Source organism: Colobus angolensis, unplaced genomic scaffold, assembly GCF_000951035.1.
Source record: "Colobus angolensis palliatus isolate OR3802 unplaced genomic scaffold, Cang.pa_1.0 Scaffold192, whole genome shotgun sequence".
NCBI classification, from domain to species: Eukaryota; Metazoa; Chordata; class Mammalia; order Primates; family Cercopithecidae; genus Colobus; species Colobus angolensis.
Genome location: NW_012115066.1, coordinates 141,465 through 154,016, shown reverse-complemented (window position 1 = coordinate 154,016; position 12,552 = coordinate 141,465). Strand labels below are relative to the sequence as shown.

General features: G+C 36.0%; 1 protein-coding gene across 3 annotated transcripts in view; it reads left to right on the top strand.

Annotated features, from left to right (window-relative positions):
- The first annotated feature begins 5 nt into the window (after nucleotides 1-5).
- The window catches only part of CENPK (centromere protein K), a 49,258-nt gene continuing 36,711 nt past the window's right edge, over nucleotides 6-12,552 (top strand). Inside the window, exons 1-5 of one of the 3 annotated variants that reach the window (XM_011940686.1) lie at nucleotides 6-79; nucleotides 1,590-1,691; nucleotides 7,914-8,063; nucleotides 10,298-10,354; nucleotides 11,188-11,260. In XM_011940686.1, coding sequence (XP_011796076.1) covers nucleotides 7,953-8,063; nucleotides 10,298-10,354; nucleotides 11,188-11,260 — 241 coding nt within the window. In that variant the 5' untranslated portion in view covers nucleotides 6-79; nucleotides 1,590-1,691; nucleotides 7,914-7,952. The remainder of the gene's footprint in view (nucleotides 80-1,589; nucleotides 1,692-7,913; nucleotides 8,064-10,297; nucleotides 10,355-11,187; nucleotides 11,261-12,552) is intronic. The other 2 variants (XM_011940687.1, XM_011940688.1) reach the window with 2 other exon arrangements.

The window sequence follows — 12,552 nt, the reverse complement described above, 5'->3', positions numbered from 1 at the left end:
CAGCGCGCGCAGACGCCCGGTGCTGGCAAGCGCTGCCTACGCAGCGTGGAGGCGACCTGGAGTTTGTGGCGCTGTGATGGTAAGAGCTGGGCCGGGGAGGGCGATATAACGACTGAAGCTTGTGGAGCTCCAGTCCGCAAGGTGCAACCCTTACTGCCGGCGAACTGCATACCTGACTTCCAAGCCGGGCTTTGAGCCCCGTTCTCGGCTTCGCGCGCCAGTGCCAGCTCCAGAACCTCGCCAGTATCTAGAGAAAGATGGAGGGGTGGGGACAGAAGGAAGTGGTTAACTCGCGGGTTTCCTTTCAAATGCACTAAACATATTTTCTCTCCTGAACTTTATTCTGTCACACATTCTCTGAAGAAGGTGGTGAGTGCTTGTTACCGTTTCTGGGGGTGGAGTGGAGAAACAGCTACTTCAAGTAACCAAATGACCTAGGGCAGAACGGGTCACCCTTCTGTCTTCTCCCTGGTATAGGATTTCATCTCCTGGTAGTCATCTGAACTCTTTCTCCTCCTCCTCATCTGTCTTCTTCATTTTTAAAAAATTAGGTAAAAAGCACATAACAAAATTTATGATCTTAATCTGTTTTTAGAAAAATCAAATACAACTTGTCAAAATGACCTCCTTAAAACACTTTTTTTCTCCGCAATTACTTTTACACCAACCCAATAAAATCCTCGTGGTAAATCTCTTCTCTACTTTTGCCTTGAGATAGGCACCACGTACAGGGAGGAACTGCCCCCCATAGTAGGCTCTTTATTTTATTTCAAAGGTTCCCATTGTTTGACCATTCTACCTAGCAAGTCTCATTTCTTCTCTGCCCTCTGCTGTCATCAGACTACTTTCTTTTGTGTCTCACAAATTTCCCTTCTTCGTTCATGCCTCCCAGTCTTACGTTTTTATGCTTGAAAACATCTCCACAGCAATCTAGCCTTCAGGTTTACAACGTCTCATCTTTCAGAGACCATGGCAATAATGAGGATGAAGGTGATAATAATAATAATAATGTAGCTAGTTAACATTTATTAAGCATTATTATGGACTAATTCCTTTATTCCGGGTTGGTTTCTTTAACCTTCACTATCCTGAATTCTGATAGTACTTGCAGGCAGTGGTGTATACTTTACCATTTCATAGCACTTCTGACTATCTGAAAGCATATCATGTGTTTAGTTATCCATTCATTTATGTTGTCTCCATGAGAATGGAAGCTCTACGAGTACCGAGTTTTTCACATACACAGTTAGTGTCTGACCAATGGCATACATTAACATACTTGTTGAATAAATGAATATATTTTAGAATTATGTGGGTTTTTTTGCTTATTTCATGTATATTAATCTTTTCCCAATTAATAGTGCAAGTTTCTTTAAGTATAGTATTATCCCTAAATAAAGAGATACTGTTTTTTTTTCAATAAATAATCGATTAAGTATTGTAGTCTTAACTGGGGACCTCAAAAGGTTGACTTGTTCCCTTTCCAGAAAGATAGGTTTAAGAATCCAAAATATGGGAAAGGGAAAAGTTAAACTCTTAAGTGTGTGTGTGTGTGTTTTAATTAAACAACTGAAATTGATTTCTCACAGGTCTAGAGGCTGGAGATTCAAGATCTTGGCGCCATCATTTTCTGGTTCTTTTGATGACCCTCTTCCAGGTTACATACAGCTCACATCTTGCATCCTCAAGTGGTAGAGAGCAAGCTCTTAAATGTTTCTATATGTTTTTATTCTAATGCCACATTAAATCGCCACACCAGATAATTTGTTGACTATCTATCCCTCACCCTCCACCCCCACCACATGTGCAGAGTTTTGCATTCCTTTTGCATATTGATAATATATTTTATTGGTCAGTAAAGAAATATTTATGTTTGACTTTTTTGCTTAAAAATATTCTAAAATTGGTGACGACTGATTTTGGCTTTGTAGACTTAAACTATGTCTTATGGGTATAGCAGGTGAGATATTCAGCCTTCTACTAGTTGACGTTCAAATTGTTAATAGCAAACACTGATAAAGCTCTTTATATGCTAGCTACATTGCTTTTTTATATATATATATATATATACACGCACACACACATACACGCACACATTTAATTGTCATAACTCTAGGGAGTATTTAATATTATCTTCATTTTATAGGAAAGGAAACTGAAGCACAGGAAGTTTAAGTGACTTGCCCAAGTCTCATAGCTTTTAAGTTATCAAAACTGGGATTTAAACCTATGTAGTCCAGTTGCAAAGTTCATACCTTTAAAGTTTTTTTTTCTTTAAGTAATGCGCCATAATTGTATAGACTTACGCAAATATATCTATCTTTAGGATTATTCCTAGGAATAGAACTTCTGGGTCAAAAGAAATGCATGTGAAATTTTGATGGATATTATCATACAAAGTGATTGTTCCACCAACAGTGCAAGCCTCTTATTTCACATGCTTGCCAGTGTTATCTCTTACCAATTTTACATTATTGCCATTCTGAATGAAAATTAATGCTTGTTTAATTTGCATTTTCATAAATTATATATGAGCTTATGAATATACTTTTTCTATATTTAAAAGGTATTTGTTTTTTCTTTGAGTTCCTCATTCGTGTCCTTTGCGTGTTTCTGTTGAATTGTTTTTGTTGTTTACCTTTTTATTGTAAAAATACAGACACAAACCCACACAAAATAAATGTAAAGTTTACTAATTATTATGAGGTGAACACCTTACCATCATGCTAGTCAAGAAATAAAACTTTGATAATTACCTCAGAAATCTCTCCATTTGGCCCATCCCAGCTACAACCCTTCTCTCCCTTCCACTCTTCCTCCAAAGTAATTGATATCCTGACTTTTTTGGTAATCTTTTTTTTTAATTTTTTTTTATGGTAAGTTGTTTGGTTTCTTCTTATGAATTTGTAGGCACTCATTATACATTAAGGAAATTAGGTCTTGGGTTGCCATATATATTACAAGTATTTCTCCTAAGTTTTGGGGTTTTAAATTTTAACTTTGTTGATGAGATGTTTGTCTATGCAGAATTAAAAAAAAAATTATGTAAAGATTTTAGTTTTGCTTAGAAAGGTGTTTCCTAGTCTAATATTTAAAAAGTTTCTGTGTTTTCTTCCTATTTTTTATGATTTCTGTTTTGGGTTTTTTGAGGGAGTGAGGAGTGACGTAAAGATTGAGGTATGAATTTAGACTTACTTTTTTCTCCGCAAGTACTATTCAGTTTGTTAAAAAAAAAATAAAAGGGAAAGATTTATATGGACTAAAATATACATTTAAAAAACAGTAATATATAAAATATATATCTATTTGGATTATTTTTTTCTCCTTGATTTGCATTGTCATCTCTGTCATATGTCATGGGTCCATATGTATGTGAATCTAGAAAGTCAAGAAGGGCTTTGTGTTGTGTTCCATTGCTCAATTTGCCTATTTATGTGCCAATTCTACATTGCCATAATAGTGTAGGGTATGTACTCCCATCTTATTTTTCATGAGGAGCTTAGGCTAGTTTTAGCCCTTTGTACTTCCATGTAAGTTTTAGAATTTGCTTGTCAAGTCCCATAAAGAGAAACACAAACTTTCAGGATTTTGGTTAAGATTCAGTAGCTCAACTTGGAGGAGAATTAATGTCTTTACAATGTGGGTCTTTCAGTCCATGAATATGACGTATCTTTCCATTTATTTAGGTTTGCCTTAGAACTTCTTGTTAATAAGTTATTGATTAAGCAGTATAAAATGCAGAAGTTCCGTATGAATAAAGATATTGAGGAGGCGTATTCTGGTTTGCATTTGATGTAGGGTAGACATCCTCATTCTTTATTGCACTGTCTACCTTCTTAAAATTGCCCGGTTTTGAATCTTATGCCACCAGATTTGGTAACCCCCTTCTATTCTTTGCAGGAATCATCTAGCAAGATTGTTTTACTCGCCCTCATTCCTTGAAGATTTTTAGCTCCTGGCTCACTGTTGCCCTTTGCAGTACTACTATCATCATTCTTAGTGATTTTAATATCCTTATAGATGATCCAATAATTTGGCCTCTCTTTTTCTTGACCTTCTCTTCCCTAGTGATTATATTCTCTCTCTTGCCTTAGCTGCTTATTCCTATGACCATTCTTTCACTTTGTTCCTGTCTGTACCTGTGGTGCTACACCATAGAAGAAAACATAACAACCATGCTCTGGTTTTACTTTAAACTGGTGATACTAATCTCAGGTGAGCCAGTAATGCTACTGCTGAATAATCCTGTAACTTTATCCTCTCCCATCTTTTTATATATCTATTTTATACATCTCTTTTTCCTGTGCTCTTAAACTTGCAGTACTTTCTTCCCATCCTTTCATAGCTGATGACTATAGTTACCATCTACTGAGAAAAGAGAAACAATCCACATGGAATTTCTACAAGTTCCTAGCAGCACGTCTACTTACCTACCTACCTACATCTACACTCTTGATATTCTGATAACCCTCCCATTAAAATGGATGAACTGCATGTTCATTTATCTTAAGCCAACTCCTCTGCTTATGTACTAGATCCCATTCTTTCTTTTCCCCTTTCTCTCTTGTATTAGCAATATTTCTTTCTTGTATTGTACCATATAAAGATACTATATTTTCTCCCATCTTTAAAAAAGAAAAAATCTGTTTTAACCCTGTATCTCCCTCCAGTTAGTAACCATATTTCTCTCTTTTGCTTTAAAGAAAAAAAAATTGTATGTGTGGTTTTTTGTTTTGTTTTGTTTTTGTTTTTAGTATGGTCTTACGGTCTTGCTTTGTCACCCAGGGTGGAGTGCAGTGGTGTGATCATGGCTTACTGCAGCCTCAGTCTCCTGGGTTCACTGGGCTCAAGGGATCTTCCCACTTCAGCTCCTGAGTAGCTGGAATTACAGGCATGTGCTGCCATGTCTGGCTAGAGAAAAAACTCTCGAAAACATTTCATATACTTAATATTTTTAATTCCTTGCCTTCCATTCTTTCTTGAATCTACTTCAATCAGACTTTTGCCATTTTTCTAAAACTACTCCTATAAAGGTTATCTGTGGCCTTCATTTTTGTATGTTTACTCCAATAAAATTGTTGTGATAAATTACCCCAGAATGTAGAGGTATAAAACAACTATTTATTATGCTCATGGGTTTTGTGCATTAGAAATGCAGACAGGATACAGCAGGGGCAGCTTCTCTGCTCTACAGTATCTGGAGCCTTGGCTAGAAGATCAAAGCCTAGGGGCTTAATTGTCAGAAATGATCATGTGTATGTCTGGCAGTTGATACTAGCTTTTGTCTGGGAACCTCAGTTCCTTTCTACATGGGCTTCATGTGATCTCTTCCTTTTGTGCTACTTTGGGCTTTCTCATAACGTGGTGCCTGGGTTGCAAGGGTGAATGTTCCAAGAAAGAGAAAGCGAGAAGTTAACTATATTGCCTTTTGTGACTTAGTCTTGAAAGTCATGTAGTGTCATTTTCATTGTATTCTGTTTATAAAGACAGCCACAAAGTCACACTGAGTTTCAAGGGGAGGGGAAAAAGACTCTGCCTCTTGATGGGGAATACAACCTGAAATATTGCTGTGACTATTTTTAGAAAAACCAGTTTGTTCCTCTTTATTACTAAATAAATTATCAGTTCTCTGTAACTTACTTGACCCGTCTCCAGTGTTTGACAGTTATCATTCTTTCCTTGAATACATTCTTGGATTTCAGGGCATCATGTTCTTGATTTTCCTGTTAACTTACTGAGTGCTCCTTCTCAGACGATTCAGTTGGTTCTTACCTCAATAACTCCTGGCCTGAAGATCTTCTCATTTCTAGCTGCACGCTCTTCCTTTTCTTATTTCACCCACCCTCACAACTGTAAGTACAGTCATGTGTCACTTAATGGGGATATGTGCTGAGAAATGCATTGTTAGATGATTTCATCATGTGAGCACAAACCTAGATGGTATAACCTACTACACACCTAGGATGAATACTGTAGGTAATTGTAACAGAATGGTATTTTTGTATTTAAACCTTTCTAAACATATAAAAGATACAGTAAAAAATACGGTATGAAAGATAAAAAGTGGAACACCTGTCTAGGGCTTTTACCATGAATGTAGCTTATAGGACTAGAAGTTGCTCTAGATGAGTCAGTGAGTAGTGAGAAGATGTGAAGGCCTAGGACATTACTGTACCCTACTGTAGACTGTAAATACTGTACACTTAGGTTATACTAAATTTATTTTTTAATTATTCAATAATAAATTAACCTTAATTTGCTGTAAGTTTTTTGCTTTATCTTTTTAATTTTTTAACATTTCAACTCTTTTGTAATAACAGCTTAAAACATAAACATGTTGTATAACTGCAACAATATTTCGTTTCTTTATTTTCTAATTCAGAGACAGAGTTTGTCTCTGTCACCCAGGCTGAAATGCAGTGGTGTGATCATAGCTTACTATAACCTTGAACTCCTGGGCTCAAGTGATCTTCCTGCCCCTGTCTCCTGAGCAGCTAGGACTACAGGACTGTGCCACCTCACCCAGCTAATTTTTAAATTTTTTTTTTTTAGAGATGGGGGTCTCACTTTGTTGCCAGCCTGTTCTGGAACTCCTGGACTCAAGTGATCCTACCACCTTGGCCTCCCAAAGTGGTGTGATTACAGGTGTAAGTCACTGCACCTGGCGTATTTTCTTTATGTCTTTTTTTTCTAGCCAATTTATTTATTTTTATTTTTTACTTTTTAAGTTTCTTTGTTAAGAACGAAAACACACATTAGCCTAGGCCTAAGGCAGGATGAGGATCATCAAGACCTCAGTAGGCAATAGGAATTTTTCAGCTCCATTGGAACCACTGCTGTATGTGCGGTCTGTGATTGACCAAAATGTCATTATGTAGTGTGTAACTCTTATCTGTGTTATGATGGCTGTCAAATTCATATTTATAGCTCAAAACTTTCCTTTCAACTGCAGACATGTATCTCTAATTGCTTAATCAGCAGCTCCAATAATTGACACCTCAAATGTAGCATATCCTAAACTGAGTTTTTAATCAGCACTTCTCCCATTTTTGCCGAATCTGTCTTTTACCATCTTTCTCACCTCAGTAACTGGCAACGTAATAATTTACTTCTCTCTTTGACAGTCCATATACATGCTGTTAAGAAATTCTGTTGGCTTCATCTTGAAAATATATCCAGAATTGGACATTCAGTGCTGCTTCTATCAGTATTATCCTGGCCTACATCTTGCTTGGGTCATTGCAGTAGCTTTCTAATTGGTTTTCTTGTTTCTGTCCTTACTGCCTATAGTTAACCAGAGTTGTACTGTTAAAATGTAATTCAAATGATTCATTTCTCTGTTTGAAACTAATTGCTTATCATCTCAAAGTCCTTAAAATAGCCTACCAAGCCCATATGATCTCATCCATATTGTCTCTCTGACCTCATATTCTACTCTGTCTTACTTAATCTGCTGTAATCACACCAGCTGCTTCATTACTGTGGAAACATGACAGTCATATTCCTGTCTCAAGGCCTTTGCACTTGCAGTTCCCTCTGCCTGGACCCTCTGCCCCTGTTCATCCCTGTACTTCATTTCTTTATCTTCTTCATGTCTTCTTACTCGGTTGTCAATTTCTCAGTAACCTTATATTACCACCTTGTTTAAAATTATATTGTCCTTGCCCTAGCATTCCCTGTGTTTCTTCCCTGTCTTTTCTCCATGGCACTTATAAATAATTTTATATACTACAGTATATGTATGTTCTATTTTTTATTTTGTTGTCTGTTTTCCTTATTTAGAATAAGGTTCACGGTAGGAGGAATTTTTGTCTGTTTTGTTCATTACTGTATTCTTATCCCCTATGTGAGTATCTGGCAGGTAATAAGTGTTCAACCAATACTGCTGAATGAATAAATATTTTTTGCTTTAGTTTTTCTTCTACGGCTAAAAAATCGCAAAGCACATATCAATGAATCAGCAAGATCTAGATCCAGATAGTACTGCAGATGTGGGAGATGTTACAAATACTGAAGAAGAACTTATTAGAGAATGTGAAGAAATGTGGAAAGATATGGAAGAAGTAAGTATCAAAAGATAGAAGTGATAATTAATATAAGATTTAAATCAACTTCAATAATAGACTCCGGAAAGAAATGCTTGTTGTGCTAGTTTCCAAAAGCCATTATGTATGATAAATATTTATATAGCTTTTAGACCTATAAGCATTCATTCAAGAAACTTTACACTAGATGAGCTATGGAAAGAAAAATTTTGGCAGTCCATTCTCCCAAGGAGATTATCATCTTATGGAAACAACAGCCATTATATTATGTTGTAGTACAATATTAGACATATTATAGAAGTACAAAGACTATGCTTAGGAGAAGTCCTAAACTCAGATGAAGGGGTCAAGGATAGCTTTTTAAAAGAGGTAATTACTGGGATAGGTGCGATGGCTCACACCTGTAATCCCAGCACTTTGGGAGGCCAAGGCTGGGGGATCATGAGGTAAAGAGATCGAGACCATCCTGGCCAACTTGATGAAACCCTGTCTCTACTAAAAATACACAAATTAGCTGGGAGTGGTAGTGCATGCCTGTAGTCTCAGCTACTCGGGTGGCTGAGATAGGAGAATCGCTTGAACCCGGGAGGTGGACGCTGTAGTGAGCCAAGGTAATGCCGCTGCACTCTAGCCTGGTGATAGCGGAGTGAGACTCTGTCTCAAAAAAAAAAAAAAAAGTAATTACTGATTTCATTTCTAAAGAATAATTAGTAGTTAGCCTGTAAAAGTAGTAGTAGTATACAAAGCATAAAGAAGAAAATAAGTAAAAGCTGCGAGAGTTGACAGAACACTAAATAGAATATTATGGATAAATGTACATTAGGAGAAGGACTTCTAGGGTAAGAATGGAGAAGTAATCAGGGGCAAGAACATAAAGGATTTTGTTGAGTGTGTACTAATGGGGAGCCACTAAAGGATGTTAAGTATGGAAGTGACATGATCAGATACGCAGTTTGGGAAAATTACTCTGGTGTTTTTGAAGAAAATCGAATGCAGAAGAGTAAGACTACAGATAGAAAGCATTTAGGGAGCTCAAGTAATAGTTCTGGTAAAAAGTAAGGAAGCCCTAAGTATTGTCATTGCAAATAGAAGAGTGGATTCAAGAGATAAGTAGGTAGGATTAGAAGTTAATTTATGTGCAATGGAAGGGATATATGGTTAGTTTCAGGTTCCTGGTTTGGGTCATTGGGTGGTTGATGGGATTATTTCCCCAAATAGAGAATATAGAAGTGGGAAGAACACATAATTATGAGTGAAAACATAAATTAATGTAGAAAATGTTGTTTGAAATGTATGTACCTTTTCGAAGTTGGTGAGATAGAACTGCCTTTAGTACACTAGAATATGTTGGTGAAAATTTGTTCTACTTAAAGCAAGCTTGTCCAACATGTGGCCAGGATGGCTGTGAATGCAGCCCGACACAAACTTTCTGAAAGCATTATGGATTCCTCTTTTTTTTCTTTTTTTTTGCTCATCAGCTATTGTAATGTATTTTGTGTATGGCCCAAGACAATTCTTCTTCCAGTGTAGCCCAGGGAAGCCAAAAGATAGGGCATAGATATTTTAAGCATCTTATTCTTCCCAGTAAAGTTTCAGAATTGGGCAAATTAGTCAGGTTTTTCTCTTTTCTTACAATTTTTTTTTAATATAAATACTTGGTATTTTCTATTATTAATGTATTTTCAGGATAATTTTTATAATCCTTCCACCTTTTATTTTTTGCTTCACGTATTTTTTCAGTATACAAATTTGGATTTTAAAATTACTTAAAATTTGTATAGAGAAATGCTGCTCTACAAATGAGCAGAAATAGAGTTTACTCATATTTTTATCTCATGTAATTATCATGAACAGTTTTGTACTTTTTTAACGGCACAGAAACAATGTCTCCTGAAGGCTTTATGATCTTTACTATTTTCTTGTTATTTTTCTATAGTGCTATCCCTTATATTTTTTAATCTCCCACTTTCCAGTTATCTGACTTGTAATTCATTCTAACTATTAGTTTTTGGGTTTTTTTTTTTTTTCTCTTCATTCTGGTGTCTCTTTTTACTTGTGATGTATTCACTTTGGGACTTGTTTGGCTGCCTTAATCGTCTTACTTACAAAGTGAGGAATTTCAACAAACTCTTCTCCATCAGATGTTTGTGGTTTAGAAGAGTGTTCTGTTGGCCTGGTACAAAAGAGGAGGGGAAGGGAATTTTCTGTGAGTTAACGTGTGTGACTTGCTTTTTTTTACTTTTTAAATCAAGTGTCAGAATAAATTATCACTTATTGGAACCGAAACACTCACTGATTCAAATGCTCAGGTATGAATCTTCTATTTCTTCCTAAAAAATACAAGGTAAGTGGAATTCATTTTATTTTGGAAAAGAAATATATCTGTCTATATTTTTCTCAAGTTTAATAGCTTTGTTAATACCTGTATGCTTAATCATTTGGAAAACTTCTTACTCTTCTTGCTTTACGAGTTGGGAGAATATTCCAAAAACTTTCTAGAACAAGAGGTTTTTTTTTTTTATTATTTGTCTTTTAGCAGCTATACATATATTTAACAACTGAGTAAATTGCTTGTTGGTTGCTATTTTGCTACCTTGTTAAAATTAGAAGAAAGACTAGTCCGGCCTACATGGCAAAACCCCGTCGTTACGAAAATGCAAAAAAATTAGCTGGTCTTGGTGGTGTGGTCATATGATCCCAGCTACTCAGGAGGCTGAGGCACGGGAACCACTTGAACCCAGGAGACGGAGGCTGCAGTGAACTGAGATTGCGCCATTACACTCCTGCCTGGGCGAAAGAGCAAGACTGTCTCAAAAAAAAAAAAATTAGAACAAAGACTGCTAACTTTGTGTTAGGTATAATAGTCATAGATATTTTACTATCTAAATCTGAACTGATTTTACTCTTGGCCTACAAAAAGGACTAAGATATTCATTATAATAATCAGAATTATGGAATTGCTTTAGGAATAGATCAGTGGATCAGTGAAACAGATTAAAAATTAAAATTGCCTCTTGAGCAGCATGAGAGTTAGGAATGCCAACCCCTTGCAGAGTGTTAAAGTATTAAGAATGTTTGTATTTTCCTCTATGAATAGCTATGGATAGTCCACAGAATATGACTTTGTTTTCTTCTTTTGTAGCTATCATTATTAATTATGCAGGTAAAATGTTTAACCGCTGAACTCAGTCAATGGCAGAAAAAAACACCTGAAAGTAAGATTCTTATTTTAAATTTGAATTTTTTTTGTAAACCTATTAATGACAAATTAATTTAATAATTGTAAGAAAAATTACAAGATCCATTTGGCCTTTCCGACATCGTCCAAATTTCAGTGATACTGAGAAGCCACTTATTTTTTTTCTTTCTATAAATTATTTTGTGCTTCTTTTGTTGTTATTGATAAACATCTTACATTAGATTATAATAAGCTTGATTATGGAGACGTTATTATATCCATTATGTTATCCTCATAGACACTTAGACACTGCCTTATGCTTAGAAATGGTAAATTGTTCTTTTTTTTTCCCAGTAATCTGAGAGTATCTTTTTTTTTTTATTTTTTATTATTATACTTTAAGTTCTAGGGTACATGTGCACACCGTGCAGGTTTGTTACATATGTATACATGTGCCATGTTGTTGTGCTGCACCCATTAACTCGTCATTTACATTAGGTATATCTCCTAATACTATCCCTCCCTCTTCCCCCCTCCCCACAATAGGCCCTGGTGTGTGATGTTCCCCTTCCTGTGTCCAAGTGTTCTCATTGTTCAATTCCCACCTATGAGAGAGAACATGCGATGTTTGGTTTTCTGTTCTTGCGATAGTTTGCTGCGAATGATGGTTTCCAGCTGCATCCATGTACCTACAAAGGACTCGAACTCATCATTTTTTATGGCCGCATAGTATTCCATGATGTATGTGTGCCACATTTTCTTAATCCAGTCTGTCACTGATGGACATTTGGGTGGATTCCAAGTCTTTGCTATTGTGAATAGTGCTGCAATAAACATACGCGTGCATGTGTCTTTATAGCAGCATGATTTATAATCTTTTGGGTATATCCCCAGTAATGGGATGACTGGGTCAAATGGTATTTCTAGTTCTAAATCCTTGAGGAATCGCCATACTGTTTTCCACAATGGTTGAACTAATTTACAGTCCCACCAACAGTGTAAAAGTGTTCCTGTTTCTCCATATCCTCTCCAACACCTGTTGTTTCCTGATTTTTTTAATGATTGCCATTCTACCTGGTGTGAGATGTTATCTCATTGTGATTTCGACTTGCATTTCTCTGATAGCAAGTGATGATGAGCATTTTTTCATGTGTCTGTTGACTGTATGAATGTCTTCTTTTGAGAATTGTCTGTTCATATCCTTTCCCCACTTTTTGATGGGGTTGTTTGTTTTTTTCTTTTAAATTTGTTTGAGTTCTTTGTAGGTTCTTGCTATTACCCCTTTGTCAGATGAGTAGATTGCAAAAATTTTCTCCCATTCTGTAGGTT